Genomic DNA, 23,662 nt, shown 5'->3' on the forward strand with positions numbered 1-23,662 from the left:
GCATTTATGTTTATTTAAATTGTACAATGGACTACAAAATGTAAATGTTTCATGATATTTGTTATATTATATCACCTTTTTCGATCAATATTGTTGAAATGAAGATCAAATAGCTGTATGTTGAAATATGTTGAAAAAGTCAAAACTTTACATGGGGTGTACTTACTTTTTCACGTGACTGTAGATATCATATGTGTAGGATAACAACATGTGTACCCTTACATGAATTTCAAGGACATCAGTTAATGATGTCTAAATCAACATGGTATTTGTAAATTGGGATTTAAACTAGGATCCTAGAAAAATTCCATAAGCACAGAGACACTAACACCAGCATGCCGACTACTATTCCTTGTTCACATTTTCCATTACACCACAGTATATTCATTAAAAACCATATCAAATAGAAATAAAAAAAACTGTGCGAATGTTTCAAGCAACGGGGATACCTTTTGATTTCTCGATGGTGCATGACAACAAAGTCTGCTGCACCCAGGCTGCTTCTGTTGGTGGTCAAGAGGCAGTTACGGATGCCATAATTTTGGCAAATAAATGGGTCGATGTCTTGGCGCATATTGAACGGCTTCCACCAGATGAGCAACAAAACGGGATCATCTGTGGAGAAAACCAAATGATGAAAAATTACACTTTTTAATTGAATAGATTGCATTTTACCTGATTAACAATGCATAACGAAAACTAGAAAGAGCAATCAGAGATTGCAGACCCTCGCCAGGATGTTTTCAGTGGTTTTTAAGGCTGTGTTAAAACAAATATGGCGGCCGAACCACGTGACCGATAACGTCATCATTATTTTTTTGCTCACCAATTTATTCCTAGATTATGCTCAATAAATTTCATCTTGATCGGATGAAGTTTTGTACCTGTGCAATTAAGACGTCACAATGGAGGCACCTACGACATCATCATTAACAGATGTTATTCCACATTGAGAGTTCTTTACAATGAGCGATGTCTCAATTTTTTCTATGCAGCGCTTTCGGAGATATAGAGGTGCAAAGTTTTTCGGTTTTTCCAAGATGGCGGCCGAACCACGTTACAAATGACGGCATAAAAAAATTCTCCACCAATTTATTCCTAGATTATGCTCAAGAAATTTCATCTTGATTGGATGAAGTTTTGTACTTGTCGAATTATGACGTCATAATGGAGGCACCTATGACATCATCATTAACATATTTTATTCCGCATGGAGAGTTCTTTACAATGAGCCATGTCTGAATTTTTTCTATTCAGCGCTTTTGGAGATATAGAGGTGCAAATTTTTTCGATTTTTTCAAGATGGCGGCCGAACCACGTGACATTTGACATCAAAATTATCATTAAAAAATTCTACAGGTTGGAGTTGCACCTGTGGTGAAAACTTCCTGTCAATGGGACCAACGGTTCCAAAGAAAATCATATTTATTCTGTGTGGACAAACAAACAGACAGACAGACAAACAGACAAACAAACAAACAAACCAACAAATGAAAAATCGGTCAGAGACCGAGGACTTGCCGGAATGTACTTTTTTATCGGCCATTTTGGACAAATATGGCGGCCGAATCACCTGACCGATGACGTCATCATTATTTGTTTTCTAAACTAATTTATTCCTTGATGATGCTCAATAAATTTAATCTTGATTGGATGAAGTTTTGTACTTGTCGAATTATGACATCATAATGGAGGCACCTCTGACATCATCATTAACATATTTTATTCCCCATGGAGAGTTCTTTACAGTGAGCAATGTCTCAATTTTTTCTATTCAGCACTTTTGGAGATATAGAGGTGCAAATTTTTTCTGTTTTTCCAAGATGGCGGCGGAACCACGTGACTGATGACGTCATCATTATTAATTTTTTTTCTCCACCAGTTGATGCTGTCATGTCACTCAAGAAATTGCATCTTGATTGGTTGAAATTTTGTACTTGTCGAATTATCAAATTATGACGTCATAACGGAGGCCTTGGGCCGAGAGAGTTAAAAATTGGGCACAATCTCTTCCAGTGCAAGACAAATATGTTTGCAAAATTTGGCGATTCTATGTGCAACGGTGTAGACCTAGTGCTGCGCACAAACAGACAGACAGACAAACAGACAAACCAACCGATCAACATACTTGCCGGAATCTTTTCCGGCAAGTAATAAACGGAGTCAAATGCAATACCCTCTCCTCTGGCGAGGGTAATAACAGCAGGTAAGTTTGTGAAGGTTGTATGCAACTAAAGTGGATTTGTGGGAAATTGACAATGCACTACAAGGTCTGGGTGTCCACTGTCCATGCTACTGGCACAAAAGGCCTCAAAGTCTAGGTATACCCACACTCATCACAGATCATTGGGGTGTTCATGGTAAGTTGTCTATGTTTCTGGCAAGGAACCAACCCTGGCCAGGTTGCCATTCCGTTGCAGAGATGACAGCTCAAGATGAGGGCAGGAATTTGGTAACAGTAAAACAAAGTCCTACTCTTGCAACAGACACTGTGGGATGTTTGGCATCCACCAGCGAATGCTTTTAGAAGATGGGACACCCAGGTTAACGTCCTTCATAAGGACAGCATACTCATTGATGCAACACCCTCTCTGCAACAAACTGGAGTGATACGCTGTTGCTCATGTGTCTTGGCCTATTCGAAGGCCTGCATTTCTGATTTGGCAGTTTCATCACCAGACGAGTCTATTTTAGTAACCTTTTCGGAATGGATCAACTGACCTCTGTCTTGTGCATTAAAACAACTGTGGCCACATGCATGTAGTTTGCAATATTTGAGACAAAAGTTAATACAAGGTGATAATTGTAAACTTTTGTAAAAGCAAACAAACAAAAAAACATTATGAAATGGTCTTAGCTGTTTTTTTGTCTTCGTGACTGCACTGCTGCGGACAAGATGATGGTCATCGAAGTGATAAAAGATATGAGTACAAGGAAAATCTTCAATCGTCTCTTGAAATGCTTTGTATTTGCCCAAATAAGTATTCCTGAAATTTCAAGGAGAGGAGACAGAGAAAAATCGCTGCAATTTAAAACATACAAATTATAAATATAATGAAAAAATAATAATAATAATAATAATAATAATAATAATAATATTCCTTTCTTCTTAAGTCTTTCTTAACATAACACTTTGTCATAAACATGTCAAAATTAAGTTTCGGACATTATTTGTTTACACCGTCAAAGATCATTCACCTTAAATTTCTTTTTCAGGAAGAGTCGAGATTTGAGCAATTGGATAAAAAAAACTAAAACAAGAAAGAACAATCTGAGATTGCAGACCCTCGCCAGGACGTGTTTGTGTGGTGTTTATTACCTTCGCCATCAAAGGTGGATGGAGGTTATGTTTTCACCACTGTCTGTTTGTGACTTGCCGGAAAAAAATCCGGCAAGTTGGTTGGTTGGTTGGTTTGTCTGTCTGTCTGTCTGTCTGTTTGTGCGCAGTACTGTCTACATCGTTGCACATAGCATCGCCATACTTTACACACATATTTGCCTTGCCCTGGAATAGACTGTGCCCAATTTTTAACTCTCTAGGCCCAAGGTCAAGCTCAAGGTCACACAAATCGTGAAATCAGGGGGGGTCGAATTGTCATTTAAAATATATTTCAAACCACTATAACTCAAAAAGTACAAGAGATATGCATACACTTACTGTTACTGACATACAGGAAGTCACATACGACATTTCATTTGGCACCATGACCTTTGACCTTGAAAGGTCAAACTAAAGGTCGAAAATTGTTTTTTTTACTAATAACTCTGTCAAAGTACATTCCGGCAAGTCCTCGGTCTCTGAACGATTTCTAGTCTGTTTGTCTATCTAATTGTTTGTGAACAAAATATCTCAAAAAGTTGTGGACGGATTCGGACGAAATTTCGAAGAGATGTAGCGTATAGTGGGGGGGCCAATGTTTTCCCGTTGAATTCAAATGTTAATTTGTGGACACTGGTTGGGTTGTCTTTAGGGATGATAGAAGTTGTAGAAAAAATATGTCTCCATTTTTTTCAAGTTCTTTATAGCGGCCATTTTGGATTATCAAAATGGCGTTTGTTGAAAACCGAAATTGTCATTATCTTGGCTTCTAAATGACCTAGAGTGTTAATTTTGGTGTCCAAATGTACATATTTGCGGATACTTAATCCAATAAACACACATTTATACACCTACATATGATCAAAAGGGTTCTTATGGCAGCCATCTTGGATTTTCACGCACTTATGCCAACACATATATATATATTTTTTTCCATCATTTTCACTTCTAAATCACATAAAGGCTGGACTTTAGTGTTCAAATGTACACTTATAATGTCTTTGTGCAATATTTTTAGTTGGCAGTGTTCATTGTTACATTGAAGGATCTCCATCCTCCTCATCATCAGTGTTATCGATTCCCATGGGGCGCTCCTGACCCGTGTTACCACACACCTCTTCATCTGCCCCACACATACACATCTCAGAACAGTTGAGATGCTGAGACCTGCATGAGCAGTGAGACATGCATTGGGTCTTCTTGCAGTTACATTTGATTAGATGTGTGATGGCAGCTGGGGCTGGAGGGTCCTTGGTTGTGATGGGCACCAGCTGATCTCCTTCTGCTCTCCATCCATGTTCTGTTGGTTGTGGAAGCTGGGGGTCCGGTACATCAGCCTGATGCCACACCATGGCCTGGAAATGTGCACGAGCAATGGCTTCATGTAAAGCTCCCCGTGTTGGTGGCAGCTTCTGTGCCTCTAGCTGTTTCTTGGTAAACAGTCTCCACCTCAGCTTGCCCACATCCACAACTGTAGTACGAGGCTCATACAGCTGGCATACAAATGCCTCAATGTCACTTTCTGTGTCAGCTCTCAGCTCCTCAGAGGCCCCAAGGTCATGAAACGCAGATACCACCTCAACAGAGCACCTATTGAGGGCTTGCCAACATGTGAGCTTTCCCTTGCCGGCAAACCGACCAGTCTGGTCTGCTCCCGTGAATGCATGGAATCCTGGTAGGGCTGCAGCCTTCCTGACACCAAGTTCATGTACTATTGGTTCCAGTGAGATTTGCCTCTTCTTGTTCCCCACACCCGTGATGAAGTATGTGTCTTTGCATAGTTCATGGTACCGGTGGAGTGCTAGGATGAATACATCAGTATCAGGTGACTGAATGTACAGCTGTGTTGCACCTCTTCGGACGGCATCTAGACTGTGAAGAAAGATCCTCGTATCAGCCTCCTCCTGGGAGCTACGGAGATGCTGTACATCCATGCAGTTGGAGAAGACATCCTGCCTTGAAGTGACGATGAAGACCTTGGTAGTCCCCTCAAAGTGACACAGAGCTTTCTTTGCCAGATAGACAGTTAGCTCATCTTTGGTGTTGGTGTGCGACAGGAACTGTTTTGCTGTCAGTTTCCCAATCGGGGTGCTGTCTTGAACGTGGTAAGCAGTGGGCGGCACATGTTTTGACCCATTGTGGCTTACCCATTGCTTGCACTACTGCCATGCCGTCTATGACAGTCACCTTCTTGGGAGGGGGTGGAGTATGTTCAGGATTGTCGTCGTCTGGCTGCTGACCAGTGCCAGTTGACTTCTTGGGTAGATCTTCTAGGATGCCCATGAGCTTGCTTTTGTCGGCATGTCGGCATGGCGGAATGGTGCATCTGGCTCTTTGGGCTTGTACGTGACTTGGCGTTTTGACTTGTAGCCGTACATGATGTTCTGACTGATGGTTATAACATCTCGATGAATAGTGGCTGAGCGCATAGTCTCTGGCTCAATGCTCGTGGCTGGTCCTTCCAGTAGCCAGCGGAGGAAAGCATAGAGTACTTTGGGTACATGCTTTTCAGCATCATCAGTGTTCATTTCTCCTTCAAATTGCCATGGGTGCTTGTTCTGACAAGCAATGGCACTGCGGAGAACAGAGGCACTCTCAAACAGTTGTTCGATGTTTTTTTCATTTGTCTTCGTCATTGCATCTTCGACAGCTGCATCACGCACGGCAGTGGAGAATACACAGTCTGACTCGTTTCGACGTTTTGGTTTCATGAAGTGAACGTCATCAATGTGAGAGTTGATTTTCTCCTTCATGCCTTGGGTAGTAGGTGATGGGACATTGTGCACACCATTATTGTCAAGAATCCTGGAGTAAACCGACTTCAGGTCAGACATGTTGAGAATTTCACCAGCTTGGAGTAGAGAGCGAACAAGGCTGACAAACTCAATGTCTGCGGCTATTTTGATAACATTAGTTTCTTGCAGTATGTGTTCTTTGTCATCACTTGATGTCCCACTCTTGGGAGCACGTTGGACATTCTGCACCCAGCATGGGAGATGATACTTGACGTCGATCGCATGAGCATCATGTGCACTGATGGCAGCACTCAGCTGAACTTTCCACTTGTGGTTGCTGCCTTCTTCAACAGCTTTCTTCAGCTGTTTACCTGCGTTGAACGTGCATACAACATGTACACTTTCCTTAGTGACCTCTTGACAGAAGAAACAAAGGTCTCTGTTGAATGGAGTTGATGATGAACGTGTGAAGCGAAGAGTCTCGTCTTGCGTAGAACCTGAGGTACTTGCAGCGGCAGGTGCAGAAGAAGGACGTCCACACCTCTTATGAAGATGCTGGGTGTCGCCATGTTCGCAGGCTTTCTGGTGGCGAACTCTAGCACGCTCCAGGTGAGCAGTGTTGCATGTAGATCCATAACATGCCCGGTGCCACTTTGCTTTATTGTTCCTCAAGTCAGTGGCAGTGAAACAGCTTAATCGTTCGCTGATCTGTTTGAAGTCTGCATCACCATATCGTGCCCTCTCCTGGATGAACTGGAGAAACTTTGCATATGAGCCCAGTGCTGGCTCAGTCACTAGTGCACCTTGGGGATCCTGGCACTGAATGCAAAGTGTGAAATCAGTTTCTTTCTTGGTTTTCTTGCTTTTTGGCTCCATCATAGCTCAGGGTCACGAATCTGGAACATACAAATAACAAATAACAAATAACAATTAAGATAGATGTGCATTAAGTTAGATTTTGGACACTGGTTCGGCTGTGCCATAAAAACCTATTTTTATCCCTTGTAGGTTATTAAAGAAGGTTTCATTCAATTCTCTATCCCCAAAAATGTACAACTGGACACCAGAATCGAAACTCTAGGTCATTTAGAAGCCAAGATAATGGAACTTTTCCTTTTTCGACATCCGCCATTTTGAAAATCCAAAATGGCCGCCATAAAGAACTTGAAACAATTGGAGACGTATTTTTTCTAGAACTTATATCATCCCTAAAGACAGCCCAACCATTGTCCAAAAATTAACAAGCAATTTCAACGGGCATTTCAATCTGCTACATTGGCCCCCCCACTAGTATGTCACAAGGACGAAATGATTAGATTTTGGTGAAGATTCGGATCCGGCGACGAGAATTTTCAAAGTGATTCTTCACCATTGGGAGATTGGGCCAAAAACGATACATAGCAGGCTATCTTAAAAAGTTGTGGACGGATTTGGACGAACCTTGGTGGAACGGTTGGGTGTGTGACAAGGACAAATAGATTCGATTTTGGTGAAGATCTGAATATGGATTCGGATATGAGAATTATTTAATTTTTTAAGTGATTCTTCACCATTGGGAGTGAGGCCAAAAACGATACATAGCAGGATATCTCAAAAAATTGTGGACGGATTTATACCAAACGTGGTGGACCGGTTGGGTGTGTGACAAGGAAGAATCGATTAAATTTTGGTGAACATCTGAATATGGATTCGGATATGAGAATTATTTAATTTTTTTAAGTGATTCTTCACCATTGGGAGTGAGGCCAAAAACGATACATAGCACGATATCTCAAAAAGTTGTGGACGGATTTATACCAAACGTGATGGACCGGTTGTGTGTGTGACAAGGAAGAATCGATTAAATTTTGGTGAAGATCTGAATATGGATTCGGATATGAGAATTATTTAATTTTTTTAAGTGATTCTTCACCATTGGGAGTGAGGCCAAAAACGATACATAGCACGATATCTCAAAAAGTTGTTGACGGATTTATACCAAACGTGATGGACCGGTTGTGTGTGTGACGAGGAAGAATCGATTAAATTTTGGTGAAGATCTGAATATGGATTCGGATATGATAATTATTTAATTTTTTAAGTGATTCTTCACCATTGAGTGATATGGCCAACCAGACGGAGGCTACTCTCTACTCAGTCTACTGAGTGCCGTTCTAGTTAGCTTCTGTGTTTTTGTGGTTTATTGATGATGTCGATTTATGTTCAATCCAATATGGCTGCCAAAATACGTGACCAATAACGTCATAAATTGAATTCTTCCATATAATTTTTGTGGACGTCACGCTCAAGAAATTTCAAACTGATCGGATCAAGCGTTCTACTTGTCTAATTATGATGCTACTCCAGGTAATGACATAATTATGAATTATGTTTACAGACTCACTCACTGACTGAGCCCTACGGACACTGCTCGAGCACATAAGCTCACCTGCCTAAAGTCCAGGTGAGCTACAAATGAAATAATTAGAAATCAGGCATGAATTATAAAAAAGATACTACAACTAAAAAGCCAACCACAAAGAGATCTTACATTCTTCACGTCAATCAATAATAAATCAATTACTAGATGGTATTCATAGAATACTTACCCTGCGCAGTCAACTTGGTGTGAGCCAACTCTTCTATTTTTGAACATTTCTTTTTTTTATCCAATATGGCTGCCAGACCACGTGAGCGATGACATCATAAATTTATATTCTCTAAATAATTGTTGCATAGGGCATGCTCAATAAATTTCAAACTGATCAGACTAAGCGTTGTCCCTGTCGAATTATGACGTCATAATTATGGCACCAATGACATCATTGTTAACAACACCTATTCCCCATATGGAGTTATTTACAATTAGCCACATTTCAATTTTTAAAATGCTGACACATCACACACTTTACTTTACTGAAATGCATACACAAATGTTATATTTTCGTCAAAAATCATTGGAATTTCGCCAAATCCGTTTTGGTCGTGTGTTAATATACCTCAGCGATTGACAAATCTGAAATCAGAATTTTATTTGAGGTCAAAATGACCCCGTGAGGTCGCGCCATACTTTGCCTGCTCTTCATTTGCAGTGTGATAATTAATTCCATACCCACTCTAGAAGACTCTTCTTCTTCATGCAATAACAACTTCTAGTTTTCAGACTGTACATCCAATCATCTTGAAATTTTGCACAAATGTTACACTTCCTTACCTCTACGATAATATTGTTGCGGTTTTGTGTTTTTACAAATAAAGGTAAATTTTCCCCCTCATAGTTAGTCACACTAAAGATTAGTCACACGTAGCCTCGCGATAGTTCAGTTATTTCTTAGTAAATGTAAGCATAGTCCTTTTCTTGTGTTAGTTTTGCGTTGAGTAGAATAATGAGAGTTAGGTCCTTTCAATGCTTTATGCTGCCTCAATACTTTGGCTTGGGTGCGAAATGCCACGAGGCAGGCCTGGACACGTCGATCAAGGGCGTAGGAAGGCAGGGAAGGAGTGACGGTAAGCACGAGCCGCCAATCAGGGCTCGAAGGGAGTGGCTTAGCACTGCGTCAAAATGCGTGGTTTTTGGAACATTCGATGCGGGCTAAGGGCGTGGCAATATAACCCTTTTGCGCAAAGCCCCCACCTCCGTTCTGAGGAGAGGTGCGCTGAAACAAGTCAAGCAAGTTTTGAGGGGAGAGGCGCTTGAACAAGTTTGAGGAGGACCTGCGCTGGGTGATGAGATTGAGCAGTTCTGAGGAGAGGTGCACTGAAAGAAGTCAAACGACTTTTGAGGGGAGAGGCGCTTGAACAAGTTGAACGCTCGGTTGAGCTTAAGGCAAATCCCCTATTGAGTTACGCGAGTGAAAGCGCGCCATTGATTAATGGCACTGTGAGGAACCGCCGAGCCGAGCGGGAGACGTGCATATTCGCCAGCCTGCCTTTGTTCGAGAGACGTGCCGCAAGGATCCCTCCCGCCTGCCTAGAAGGCACGCCTTCATCAAGGGACGTGCTGTGACCGCGGAGGGCTACGCCGGGCGAGCTGTTCCTGAACCACAACGGAGCCGGCGCGTTCAGCGCATGAACACCATCCTTCTTTCATTCCCCCTGTGAGTGTGAACGGGCCCATGTCTGGGAGAAAAGTACGACTGTTATAAGAACTGCCCTGTGTCTCTGCTTCTACCAATCATTGTAAATAATAATTATTAAACGTGTTATTTCTTTGATTCGACCGTTTTGTCCCTTCCATCTATTGACTAAGCGTGGTATGAATTATATCGCTCTAATCGGGTTCCAATACCAGGTAACTGCACGGACCACGTGGTATGCCATCCGCTCGGACGTACTCAAATTAGGCGCGGTTTGTGCGAGACTTGATCTCCGCTTCCGTGGTGGCGTGAGTACTTAGGTACATGCGAACATCGTCCCGAAACCCTGTCTCACGTCCGACCGGAAGTGGCGACTCAAGTCTCTCGATTGCGACGACCCAAAAAGAACAAGTGGCTCAATCTCCCCTTGGTAAGGGCAGGAGTGTCGCGCGGAAACCGTAACAATATAAAGTTTCACGTCGATCAATGACGCGTTTCAAGAGTTATAATTTTTTTTTTCGTTTAATTATTTATATCTACCAAACCACGTGACCTAGCGCAAATTCCAAAAGGTGCTTTTAGTGGACTGATATGGTGAACACATCTGTGAAGGTTCCCCTCGATAGGATCACAAATGAGGGAGGAGCTTGGTTTTAAAAGTTTATGCTTAAAAACGTCATAACTCCGAAACCATGTGACACATGACGTCATTCTCGCTGACGATTTTGTTCGTCATGGGTATGTGATTCTGCATGCAAAGTTTGGCCTCGATCTGTTCAGTCGTTTAGGAGAAAATTGGATTTTAGTGGTTTTTCACTCAAAACAATATGGCGTCCGAACCACGTGACCTACGGCGTCATTATAATTTTATTTCTGCATCAATTTATACCGAGAAGATGCTCAAGAAATTTCATCCTGATCAGATAAAGTTTTTTACTTGTCGAATTATGACGTCATAACGGCGGCACCTATGACGTCATCCTTCACATATGTTATTCCGCATGGAGAGTTCTTTGCAATGAGACCTGTCTCAATTATTTCTGTGCAGCGGTTTTTGAGATATAGAGGTGCAAACTTTTTTGATTTTCCAAGATGGCGCCAGTACCACGTGACCTGTGACGTCATAGTATTCACTAAAATATTCTACAGGAGGAGTCCCTCCTATGGTGAAAATTTCATGTCATTCGGACTAACGGTTGCCGAGAAAATGATTTTTTTTTAATGCAGACACGCACGTACGTACGTGCGACATACGCAGGTACGACGTACGGACGGACCCGAATGCTTAACCCTGCCTTTCGCTTCGCGAGCGCAGGTTAATGAAAGTATTCACTGTCTCTCAATATCTCTTCACAGAGAAATGTCATAAAGTGCAAACAAATGCAAGAAAATAATTCATCATGGGAGGTAACGTTGATGCTGCCACTTAAATGTTCATTCCACTCGGACCAAGTTGATTGACTGAAGCTTCATTTTTAGCTCACCTGGACTTTAGTCCAGTGTCCTTTAGGTTAAGTCAGTGAGTGAGTGAGTGAGTGAGTCTGGAAACACTTTAGTCATTATCGCTTGAACCAAACACACGATTTTGATGAAACTTGGCCACAAGCTTCTTATCTGCTTCCGAATGAAGGTGTATTTACCGCATAAAAATCTGCGCTCATTAAGGGGGGCCAAGAAGGGGGGGGGGGGAGGAGGTTTGGGTTTGACCCACCCCAAAATAGGTACCCAGCTAACACAACAATGTTGGGCCAACGTTGGGCCAACGTCGGAATTTTTTTTTTTTTTTTTTTTTTTTGTATACAGAGTCGAGGCTCGTGAAAGAGCTAACATTTATCAAACAAACAAATCAAACAAACAAGCAAACAAAGTATATAAAAAGGGGAGCGGTCGACAAGATGGGGAGAGAAGGGGAGGAAGCACACAAACACAACATTTGAGAGCAGGGACATCGGGAGATGTGTGGGAGGCAGAGGGCCTGGGGGGGAGGCAGGATAGGTATAAAACGGAAGGACACCAAGGACTTCCAGGAAAGAAGTCAAAAGTCACCTCAAAAAAGTGGATTTGGGGTGAAATTAGTGTGGGTAGAAAAGATCAAGGTTTTGGATGGGGGAAGATAAGAGATGGTGGTGAACAGCCGTTTTAAAGACCTGGAGGGAGGAGTGGGATTGAAGAGAGTGAGGGAGTTTGTTCCAGAGGCGGGAGAAAAGAGGAATGAAGGAGTGAAGGTGAGCAGAGAGTCTTGATTTTGGCAGTTTAACCATAAGAGGGTTGCAGGCAGATCCTGTGCGACCTGCAGGAATATTTGGGGGACAGAGCCCAGAGAGAGCTGGGGGAGCAAGGCCGGATAGGAGTCGGTAGAAGACGGAAAGACCACCAACCTGCCTGCGGTGATTAAGTGAAAGGCCCTCGGAGATAGCTTCATCGCGGGAGATTCCAATGATTCTGAACGCTTTGGTTTCAACAGCGTGAAGACGAGCTAGGTGTGTGGCAGAAGCACCAGCCCAGAGGCGAGAGCAGCACTCCATTGAGCTGCGGAAGAAAGCCTTGTATGTGGTGAGGAGCTCAGATGTGCCAAGGAAGGACTTCGCACGATGGAGGATGCCCAGTCGGCGACTGGCTTTGGAGGCCAGCTTGGAAATGTGGTTTTCCCAGGAAAGATCATGGCAGATAGTGAGACCCAAAAGCTTGAGTGACAGAACTTCTTGGAGAGGATTATTCAGAAAGTAGATGGGAGGGTTGTCCAATCGGTCTTTTCGGAGCGACATCGTAAGAGTGTGAGATTTGTCAGGATTGAAAGACATGTTCCACCTGTTTGCCCAGTCTGTGATTTTGTCCAGGTCTGCAGAGAGTGAGGAGGCTGCAGACTGCCGATCTGAGGGATGAGGAATGGAGCGGCAGAGAGTGGAGTCATCAGCAAAGAGATACAGAGGATTTTCAAGAGAGTCAGAGAGATCATTGATGAAGACCAGAAAAAGCACAGGGCCCAGAACACTGCCTTGGGGAACTCCAGCCTGAACAGGAAGAGGAGATGAGAGAAACCCATTCAGGGCCACACGTTGACTATGACTAGAGACGAAGTCCGCCAGCCATGCATGGAGATTTCCATGGATACCAAAGGAGGAGAGTTTGGTGAGCAGAGCGGGGTGCCAGACCGTATCGAAGGCACGTGATATGTCGAGAGAGACAGCTCTAATTTCCTGTTTGGCATTGAGGACCTCCATCCATTGTTGAGACAGCACAAGCAGCATGTCAAGAGTAGAGTGACCTGGTCTGAAACCAAATTGATGATCAGAGATCAAACCATTGGAGAAGAGGAAAGATTTCATATCCGAAGCAATGAGGGATTCCATGACTTTGCTGATAATTGGGAGAAGGCTGATTGCTCTGTAGTTGCTAGGATCTGTTTTTGCACCTTTTTTGTGCAAAGCGGTGATGTTGGCTGATTTCCAAGCAGATGGCAGTTGTCATGAGCAAAAGAGAGGGTGAAGAGAACAGAGAGAGGGAGTGAAAGAGCGGAAGAACAGGATTTTAGGACCCGTGGGCTGATGCCGTCAGGTCCAGTTTCAGAATCAGAGTCGAGGGTTGACAGAAACTTTTCCACCTTGTCAGGAGGAAAGGACACGGAGTCCAGGAGCAGCTGGGTACGACTGGGTATGGTGGGTACAGAGAGCGATGGGTTTGAGACACAAGATTTAGAGGCAAACACAGAGTTGAGGCATTCAGCTTTTTCACGTGCGGAGTCAGCTGTGTAGCCGTTTGAGGTAAGGGAGGGGATGGACGGGGAACAAACACCAGAAACAGATTTGACCAGATGCCACCAGGATTTGGAAGAGGGAGATAGATAAGAGAGTTCGGTCTTGAGAACGGAGAGATATTGTTTCCTGACTCTCCTGAGGGTGGACACACACTTGTTTCGGGCTTTGTGAAAGGAAATGAGATTTCCTTCCGTTGGATTTGCTTTCCAGGAGACGAAGGCAAGTTGTTTCTGGGCAACAGCCTCACCACAAGATTCCGTGTACCATGGACGGGAGGAAGGGTATGACAACTGAAGACGAGATGGGATAAATCTGTGCATGAGAGAGAGCAATTTACTTTGGAAGAATTTCCAGGATGAGTTGATGCCAGAGGTGGTAGAGATGGGAGACCAGTCCAGATGATTGATGGCTGCTTGAAGACCGAGCGAGTTGGCCTGAGTGAAATGCCAGACTCGTCGACGCTGAGCAGGCTCCCTGAGAATGGTCAGAGAGATGTCCACTTTAATGAGCACATGATCAGATGATCCGATTGGAGCAGAAGAAGAGCAGCAGACATTTTCAGGGAAGTTAGTCATAGCCAAGTCCAGAAGAGAAGATGCTCCGTTGACTGAGATCCGGGTCGGGAAATTGACAGATTGTGTCAGTCCCAGTGAGTCGCAGAAGTCCTTTGCTGAGGAGCCATGGCTGGTGAGAGAGATACCCACACCCAGCCAACTGGCATGGTGACAATTGAAATCACCACATATGAGGAAGAGAGAGTTGGGATGAGTAGACAGAAGTTGGTCCATATTATCAGACAGCGAGATGTAGATGGAGTCATCACTGTTTGGTGGACGGTACAACACACATATGAACAAGAGGTGGGAGCGAAGGGGAAGCCGTAGCCAGAGGTATTCCTGGGGGTGAGGTGGAGAGAGTGCAGTGCAGGGCGAGTGAGGAAGAGAGTTTTTGATAAAGATAGCAACCCCACCTCCAGGACGAGGCTCAGGTCTATCATACCGGAAGAGGGAGTAACCCTGGAGAGATACTAAGGAATCAGAGACATCATGAAGGAGGAAAGTTTCTGTTAAGCAGATCACGTCTGGTTTGACAGAAGCAACCTGTATGGAGAGATCAGTTAGTTTGAACGAAGGCCCCGGATGTTTGAGGTCCATACCGTTAATGAAGAGGAAGGGGGAGCATCGGATACAGAACAGGGGGGAGGAGGGGTAGGGTAAGAGGTGGAAGAGGTAGGGAGAGCTGTTGAAGGTGTGTCAGAGATTTCAGAATAGCTCGGAGAAAGGGAAGGATGGGGCGGACAAAAGGTTTGATGGTGATTGGGTGAGGCACAATGAGGTGTTATTTGAGGAGGAGAAAGAGCGAGGCAGAAGGTTGGGGGAGATGGAGGTGAGAGTTGGAAGGGGGAAGAAGCGGGGAGGATGCTTTGAGGAGGGGGAATGAGAGGGGGGAAATTGAGAAGAAATGAGGGTGGGGAGATTTGAAGGGGAGGGGCGAGGGGGGAGTTTAGGAGGGAAGGGACAAGGGGAGGGATTTGAAAGGGATGGGATATGGGGGAGATTTGGAGGGGAGGGGTGAGGGAGGAGTCTAGGAGGGGAGGGGCGAGGGGGAGTCTTGGAGGGGAGGGGTGAGGGGGTAGTTTAGGTGGGAGGGGGCAAGGGGGGAGATTTGAAAGGGATGGGTGATGGGGAGGATTAGGAGGGGAGGGGAAAGGGGGAAGATTTGAAAGGGATGGGTGATGGGGAAGATTTGGATGGGAGGGGTTATGGAGAAGATTTGGAGGCGAGGGTTGAGATTGGATTTTAGAAAGTGTACGATTAATGGGAAACGAACATTCATTGCAAAATGAGTTTCTTGTGACCTTCGAGTCAAAAATACGTTTAAGGATGCTGGATGGAGGATGGAGTGCAGGAGAGTTTGGGGAATGTAGAAAAAAGGCACTATAAGAGATGGAATTTTTTTGGGGGATGAATAGATTTGGTGAGCAAGTCGAAAGCAGCCTTTTAAAGAATAAGAAGAAAAAAAAGGTGTTATAATATACAACGGAATACAGAACTTGAGGGGAAAGTGTAAACATTGTAAGGTTAATAACAGTGAAAACTATGTGGGGAAATGGGGGAGAAACACGTGGTCGAAGAACGAACGAATGAATAAGAACGAATGTTGGTCAGATGTTGGAATGAAGTGTTGGCCCAATGTTAATCAGACGTTGGAAAGGAGCACTGTTCCAACGTTGGCCCAACGTTGTGCTAGCCTCCCTTCAAAGGTCGACCCACCATATTTGCTCTCTTCTCCGAAACTTCACACAATTTCCATGAAACTTGACCACAACCTTCATCACCCGTGATGTGCCAAAGTTTGTTCATGGCATTAAAAATATCAGTGTCTAAGAGGGTCTGCAGGGGGTTTGAGTGATTGTTGCTTTTGATCCAGGTGACCTTCAAGACCCATGGTCCAATTTTTTTTTTTGGTAAATATTTCAGAAGTCATTAGATAAAGTACGTATTACTATATATTTCTGTAAATGTGATGGATTTATCAACTGCGACAATTGTTTCACCATTTCAGGGTGTATTTATTTCTTCACCAATATTTTGCAACAGAATTTTTTGTCATTGGAAATTGCGAGTACAAGTAATTGTTTTGAAAAACCACAAGGTGTCAACACCAAGCTTCACTCGTGGGACTTCCCATTAGGTTGGTTGTAGTACGGAACATCTTTCATTGGATTGGCATTGATTTCGGCTGGGAAATTAGTGATTGGTTGCCACTTTTGATATGGTTTATGAACAAAGATATTTATGTCGTAGATGGACTTATTCATCATTTAAAATGTTACCATTTGTGAGGCAGATGATGCTGCTTGTCGCTCATCACAAGACAGCAGAACATACACAACGATATACAAAGAATGTTGGCGGAAGAGAAGGCCCATCATGCACCTGTCCTGCTCAAACCCCAGAAACCATCACCCATCCGCACACAAGCTACCTACAGGTCTTACCAATATCCCTGTACCCTTCCATCTGTAATGCATTTACAGTCACGTGAAAAAGTAAGTACACCCCATGCAAAGTTTTGACTTTTTCAACATATTTCAACATACAGCTATTTGATCTTCATTTCAACAATATTGATAGATAAAGGTGATATAACATAACAAATATCATGAAACATTTACATTTTGTAGTCCATTGTATAATTTAAATAAACATAAATGCAAATTTCGCATGTGGAAAAAGTAAGTACACCCCATGCAAAGTTTTGACTTTTTCAACATATTTCAACATACAGCTATTTGATCTTCATTTCAACAATATTGATAGATAAAGGTGATATAACATAACAAATATCATGAAACATTTACATTTTGCAGTCCATTGTATAATTTAAATACACATAAATGCAAATTTCGCATGTGGAAAAAGTAAGTACACCCCCACATTTATCACTACTTCAAATACCTAAATTTTGAATCAGGTGCACCAGCTCAGGTGCAAATGATTAGAACATCGTTGGAGAGGATCTTGGAGGAACCTGTCTTATTTAAACCTCAGACATTTCGTTTGGTTTGCTCTTTGTTGTTGAAGTGTGCGGCGTCACCATGCCTAGATCAAAAGAGCTCTCTGGGGCCTTCAGAAAGGAGGTTATAGATGCCTACGAGCATGGAAAGGGATTTAAAAAGATCTCCAAACAATTTGAAATCAATCATTCGACCGTATGGAAGATCATCTACAAGTGGAAAAGATTCCAAACAACTGCCAACCTGTTCAGGCCAGGCCACCCGAGGAAGTTCAGCCCGAGAGCAGACCGCAAGATGCTGAAAGAAGTCTCGAAGAACCCCAGAATGTCATCACGGGACCTACAGGTCAAGATTTTCTTGCCACTGTTGATGTCAAAGTGCGCGAGTCTACCATTAGAAAGAGGCTGCACAAATTTGATCTACATGGGAGGTGTGTCAGGAGGAAACCTTTGCTGTGCAGAAAGAACATCAGGGCAAGACTAAAGTTTGCCAATGAACACCGAGGCAAAGACCAGCACTTCTGAAACAATGTGCTCTGGACAGATGAGTCAAAGGTAGAGCTATTTGGCCACAGTACCAGAAGACATGTTTGGCGAAAACCAAAGACAGCATTTGACCACAAGAACCTGATACCAACTGTAAAGCATGGTGGTGGAAATATTATGGTTTGGGGCGGCTTTGCTGCATCAGGGCCTGGGCAGCTCACCATCGTAGAATCCGAATCCACTATGAATTCTTCATTGTACCAGAGGGTGCTTGAGGATAATGTGAGGCCATCTGTCGGGAAGTTGAAGCTCAACCGAAGGTGGACCTTGCAACATGACAATGACCCAAAACATACCAGTAAATCCACCAAGGAATGGCTGAAAAGAAAGAAATGGAGGGTTCTGGAATGGCCAAGTCAAAGCCCGGATCTAAATCCCATCGAGATGTTGTGGGGGATTTGAAACGAGCTGTGCATGCAAGAAACCCCTCAACCATCGCACAGCTGAAAGAATTCTGCATGGAGGAGTGGGCAAAAATTTCTCCCAGTCGATGTCAGAGACTGGTAGACAGTTATAAGAAACGCCTACTTGAGGTTGTTTCTGCCAAAGGGGGCAATACCACCGATAAGAGCCAAGTGTGTACTTACTTTTTCCACATGCGAAATTTGCATTTATGTTTATTTAAATTATACAATGGACTGCAAAATGTAAATGTTTCATGATATTTGTTATGTTATATCACCTTTATCTATTAATATTGTTGAAATGATCTATCAATATTGTTGATATTTAGGCGAGATAGGCGAGAAGAAGATCAAATCGCTGTATGTTGAAATATGTTGAAAAAGTCAAAACTTTACATGGGGTGTACTTACTTTTTCATGTGACTGTAGGTACCTATCTAAATCCAAATGAAATCATCTATCTACAGTTTTTGCTAGCAATACCTTTCTAGGAAGACAATTCTATGAATTAAGTACTCTCTGAGTCAAAGACTCCTGCCTGCACACTGTCTTAACTCTCATCCTCTTTACCCTCAGATTATGGCTCTTTGTCATAACACGTTCCAATCTACTGAACAACTCCTCTGCATCTATCTTGTCCACCTCCTTCATTATCTTAAACATCTCAACCATATCCGCTCATAACCACCTCCTTTATAATGTAAAGTAAAAGTACCCGGCGTTGCCGGGTGGGGAAGAGGAGGAGGGGAGCGGGGGGAAGGGGAGGGGAGGGGGGAACGGTGGAAGGGGGGATAGGGGGGATGGGTAGGGAGGAGGCGAGGGGGGAAGGAGGGGGGGGAGACAGGAGAGGAAGGGGGTTCATATATATGCTGGTGGGTGAATGTGGCATTCATCACGTTTCTGAGTTAACTGTGATGCCGACCAGGAAAAAGAAGAAACCGTACTACCAAATTCGTACACTTCCGGAATTGTTTGATTTATTTGTGTTCAAATGTCTGGTGATTGTTTTGTATTTATTTATGCGAATGTGTACTTGTATATAACTTTCATTCATTTTAAAAGGCTTCGGCACTATCGAGCGATTTTTTTTTTTTTTTTTTTTTTAACTCCAAAAAAAACGAACTTTTTTTTTAAATTTTTTTTTTGCCGAAACCCCTCCCAGGCACTCACTGATGAACCTCTGAAAGTTTGATGAAGATCCGTTCAGCCATCTCTGAATAAAACGCGGACACACACATAGACAACTCGTGTTTTAATATATATATATATACTAGCAGAAGTTGCCGGGCAGGGAAGGGGAGGGGGAGAGGAGGGGAGGGGAGGAAGGGGAAGGGAGGGGGGGGAGGAAGGGGAAGGGAGGGGGGGGAGGAAGGGGAAGGGAGGGGGGGGGGAAGGAGAGGGGAAGGGAGGGGAGGGGGGAAGGGAAGGCAGAGGGGAATGGGGGGAGATGGGGAAGGGGGCGGAGGAGGGAAGGGGAGGGGGAGGGGGGATGGAGGGGAGGGGGGTGGCAGGAGAGGAAGGGGAGTGGCTCAAGTTTCTGAGTGAATGTGGCTCACATTTCTGAGTTGAGTGTGATGCCGATCAGGAAGAAGAAGAAGAAGCCGTACTATCAAATTTGTACACTTCCGGAATTGTTTGATTTATTTGTATTCAAATGTCTGGTGATTGTTTTGTATTTAGTTATGCGATTGTGTACTTCTGTATAACTGTCATTAATTGAAAATGCTTCGGCACTATAGAGCGATTTTTTTTTTTACTCCAAAAAAACATTTATTTATTTTTTCAATTTTTCATTATTATTTTTTGCCTAAACACTCCCAGGCACTCACTGATGAACCTCTGAAAGTTTGATGAAGATCCGTTCGGCCTTCTCTGAATAAAACGCGGACACACACACAGACAACTCGCGTTTATATATATACTAGGGCATGCCCGTACTATATATATAGGACGTGCCCGTAAGTGCGTGATGTTACCGTACAATGAATGTATCGTCCCGACGCCGCAGCTCGGATGGCGCTGCAGTTAATCGGGCCCCCAAATTCCTCATCGACGATAACTAAACAATATATTATATGAATCGCACCGTACATACCTCCTTCTAGATCTTGTTCTTGTCTTGATATACTCACTCAGGCTCACTCTATCACGACTGAGTCCTCCCAGCTCCTCTAAATGGCGCCCGCTAGCCGCTACGTAAGTCCGGAAGTGACGTCCTCATTTGACTGTCCGGAAGGTCGCAAATCACAGTTACGATGAATCGCAAATTAGTTTTAATTAGTTTTAAAACATAGTTTAACGGCAACATAGTTTGCCGACGGGAAATAAATGAATACGCTCTCAAATGTGCCATCCGAGGCAGAGTCTGTTCGCCACGTTCGGCACACGTGATAGCTCGCTGCTCTCTGATTGGTTGAATCGTTTTTTGGACATAGCTCGGTAACTACTTCTGCGATTAATTTAAAACCTTGAAAAGGCACATCCTCGGGTCCCCAGCAATATACCTGGCAAGTTTCAAGTATATCGGACCGGTAGTTGTCGAGAAACAGCGGTCACAGACAAACATACAAACATACAAACAAACATACACACAGAGATTAGTGGAATTATAGATAGATATATAAATCGGGATTTAAATTTAATACAAAAATTGATCCAGACGTGTATTCTCTTTCAAACATTCAAACCGACAGAGGTAGTTATTTATCACAGCATCTGTAGAATTTTCACCCTTTTACTCAACTCCGTTTCGCTGTTATTTGGTGGAGCAAAAAGTCAACTGAGCTCTATAGATATTTGGATACCATCCACATTTACATGGAGAGAATTGGGGTTCCCCCCTAAATCCTCAAAAATAAGTTGAAAAGACCATTTGAATCACTGATTTCGTGCTCTCAATGGCAGGTTAAAGGTTCCAGGCGAGAAGAAGTCATTTTACATACAGTGAATGCGCATGCGCATGCGCAAAAGGCCTCGTTTAGCATCCTTACGTCATTTCGAAAGTCAGGTGTTAATTACTGTATTTACTTTACCATAATAAACTGCCTTCATTGCCCTTGGCCACATGGAACATAAACGCTGATAGATTGTGAGCATTCTATATTCACTCTTTAAATTCCATAGCAAGCTATAGCGATGTAAATGACTCGATCTTTGATATGTAATACAATAGATTCGTCAATTATAATAAAAACAAAAACAACCTGTCAAAATTCATTCATCCAAATACATTCCCCCCACTCGTGTTTACCTTTCATTCGAACCAGGAGAGCACGTGCGTTGCTGTGACAGTGATGCACCTGCCGATGATGTACGTACCTGTTCATGCTCCGACAAATAGCATATACCGGTATGTCGTTCAACAACAACAAATGGGGTTTCAAAAGCTCTCCTGAAATTCGCAATCGCTGATCTCTACTCGCCATGCTTCACGGTAAGGGAAGTGAATGAACAGGAAGTCTGCCTCGTGGAGATAAATGGTCCTTCTTGGTTTATTTTCAAACCAACTATAGCAAGAGGGAGAAGCTTAACCAATGTTTGAATGCTCGTTAATTAAAAGGTCATTCTTATCGAGCATAGTATGTGCATGCACGAAGCTCCATGGGTCTGGGATAAGATGGAGTGAAGAAAGTAGTTAAAGTGTGAAATAAAATGTCCTTTTGTTCATTTCTTCTATCCAGCACATGATCTCCCATATGCTGCAGATGGCCGTTTATTTATTTCTTTCTTTTTTTACACACTTTTATTGAACTTCATCTGGACTTTGTTTGTTTGTCCCGTTCGTTTTCTAGGTTCCATACATCCTAGAGAGCTGACATTTGGCACACGGCCCTCTTTTCTGGTACATTTTCATCTATCAAAATGTAAAAAAAAAAAAATTTAAAAATAAAAATACAAAAATAATTTTTTACTTAGTTTTTTTATTTTTTAGAAACTAAAATTTTTTTGAGTTACAAACTGTTTAAAAATTAATGAACGTATGTAGCCCTAAAACATGTTTTTTCGTTTACTTGTTCATACTCTGTACAAGGGTAAGTGAAACGAAACTAGAAATCATCTGAAAATGCAAAGCCCGTTCGCGTGAACTGCTTTGTATTCGGACTTCTTCCGCATGCAAAACATGATGAAAACTGCTTTAAAATACAAACAAAAATTGACGATTTTAGGGAACCTTGACCTTTTGACCTCAAAAGCAATAGGCTTCAGTGACCCAATATGCAAACCCTGCTCAACTTTCAAGTCAATCGGATGGAATTTGATGGTTTTATGCAACCTTTGACCTTTAACCTTTTGATCTAAAAACAAAAAAAACAATCGGCTTCTAGCTTTTGATTGGTGAACCAATTCAGTGACCCAATATGTAAATTCTTAAAATTTCACGTCAATCGGATGAAAATTGACAATTTTATGCAACTTTGACCTTTGACCTTTTGATCTAAGAAAAAAACAATCGGCTTCTAGCGTTTGATTGGTGAACCAATTCAGTGACCCAATATGTAAATTCTTAAAATTTCACGTCAATCGGATGAAAATTGACAATTTTATGCAACTTTGACCTTTGACCTTTTGATCTAAGAAAAAAACAATCGGCTTCTAGCGTTTGATTGGTGAACCAATTCAGTGACCCAATATGTAAATTCTTAAAATTTCATGTCAATCGGATGAAAATTGACAATATTATATGCAACTTTGACCTTTGGATCAAAAAACCCCAAAAACAATTGGCTTCTAGCTTTTGATTGGTGAACCAATTCAGTGACCCAATATGTAAATTCTTAAAATTTCACGTCAATCGGATGAAAATTGACAATATTATATGCAACTTTGACCTTTGGATCAAAAAACCCCAAAAACAATCGGCTTCTAGCTTTTGATTGGTGAACCAATTCAGTGACCCAATATGTAAATTCTTAAAATTTCACGTCGAATCGGATGAAAATTGACAATTTTATGCAACTTTGACCTTTGACCTTTTGATCTAAGAAAAAAACAATTGGCTTCTAGCGTGTGATTGGAGAATCAATTCAGTGACCCAATATGTAAATTCTTAAAATTTCACGTCAATCGGATGAAAATTGACAATTTTATGCAACTTTGACCTTTGACCTTTTGATCTAAGAAAAAAACAATTGGCTTCTAGCGTTTGATTGGTGAACCAATTCAGTGACCCAATATGTAGATTCTTAAAATTTCACGTCAATCAGATGAAAATTGATGATTTTATGCAACCTTGACCGTTGACCTTTTGATCTAAAAAACAAAAACAATAGACGTCTAGCCTTTTATTGGTGAACCAATTCGGTGACCCATTATGAAAGCCGTGTTCAAA

At 42.6% G+C, this 23,662-nt stretch overlaps 1 protein-coding gene across 4 annotated transcripts in view; it reads right to left on the reverse strand.

The window, feature by feature from the left end:
• Positions 1 to 21,856, reverse strand: part of LOC137417146 (alpha-(1,3)-fucosyltransferase 7-like) — a 96,163-nt gene extending 74,307 nt beyond the window's left edge. For 2 of the 4 annotated variants that reach the window (XM_078774828.1, XM_078774826.1), the window contains exons 1-3: positions 21,584 to 21,856; positions 2,859 to 2,987; positions 450 to 615 (exon numbers count right to left, since the gene is read on the reverse strand). In XM_078774828.1, the coding sequence (XP_078630954.1) occupies positions 450 to 615; positions 2,859 to 2,987; positions 21,584 to 21,758 (470 nt within the window). In that variant the 5' untranslated portion in view covers positions 21,759 to 21,856. The remainder of the gene's footprint in view (positions 1 to 449; positions 616 to 2,858; positions 2,988 to 21,583) is intronic. The other 2 variants (XM_068102935.2, XM_078774827.1) reach the window with 1 other exon arrangement.
• Positions 21,857 to 23,662: the final 1,806 nt, after the last annotated feature.

The sequence above is a fragment of the Myxine glutinosa genome, chromosome 3, assembly GCF_964187855.1.
Source record: "Myxine glutinosa chromosome 3, kmMyxGlut1.1, whole genome shotgun sequence".
Taxonomy (NCBI): domain Eukaryota; kingdom Metazoa; phylum Chordata; class Myxini; order Myxiniformes; family Myxinidae; genus Myxine; species Myxine glutinosa.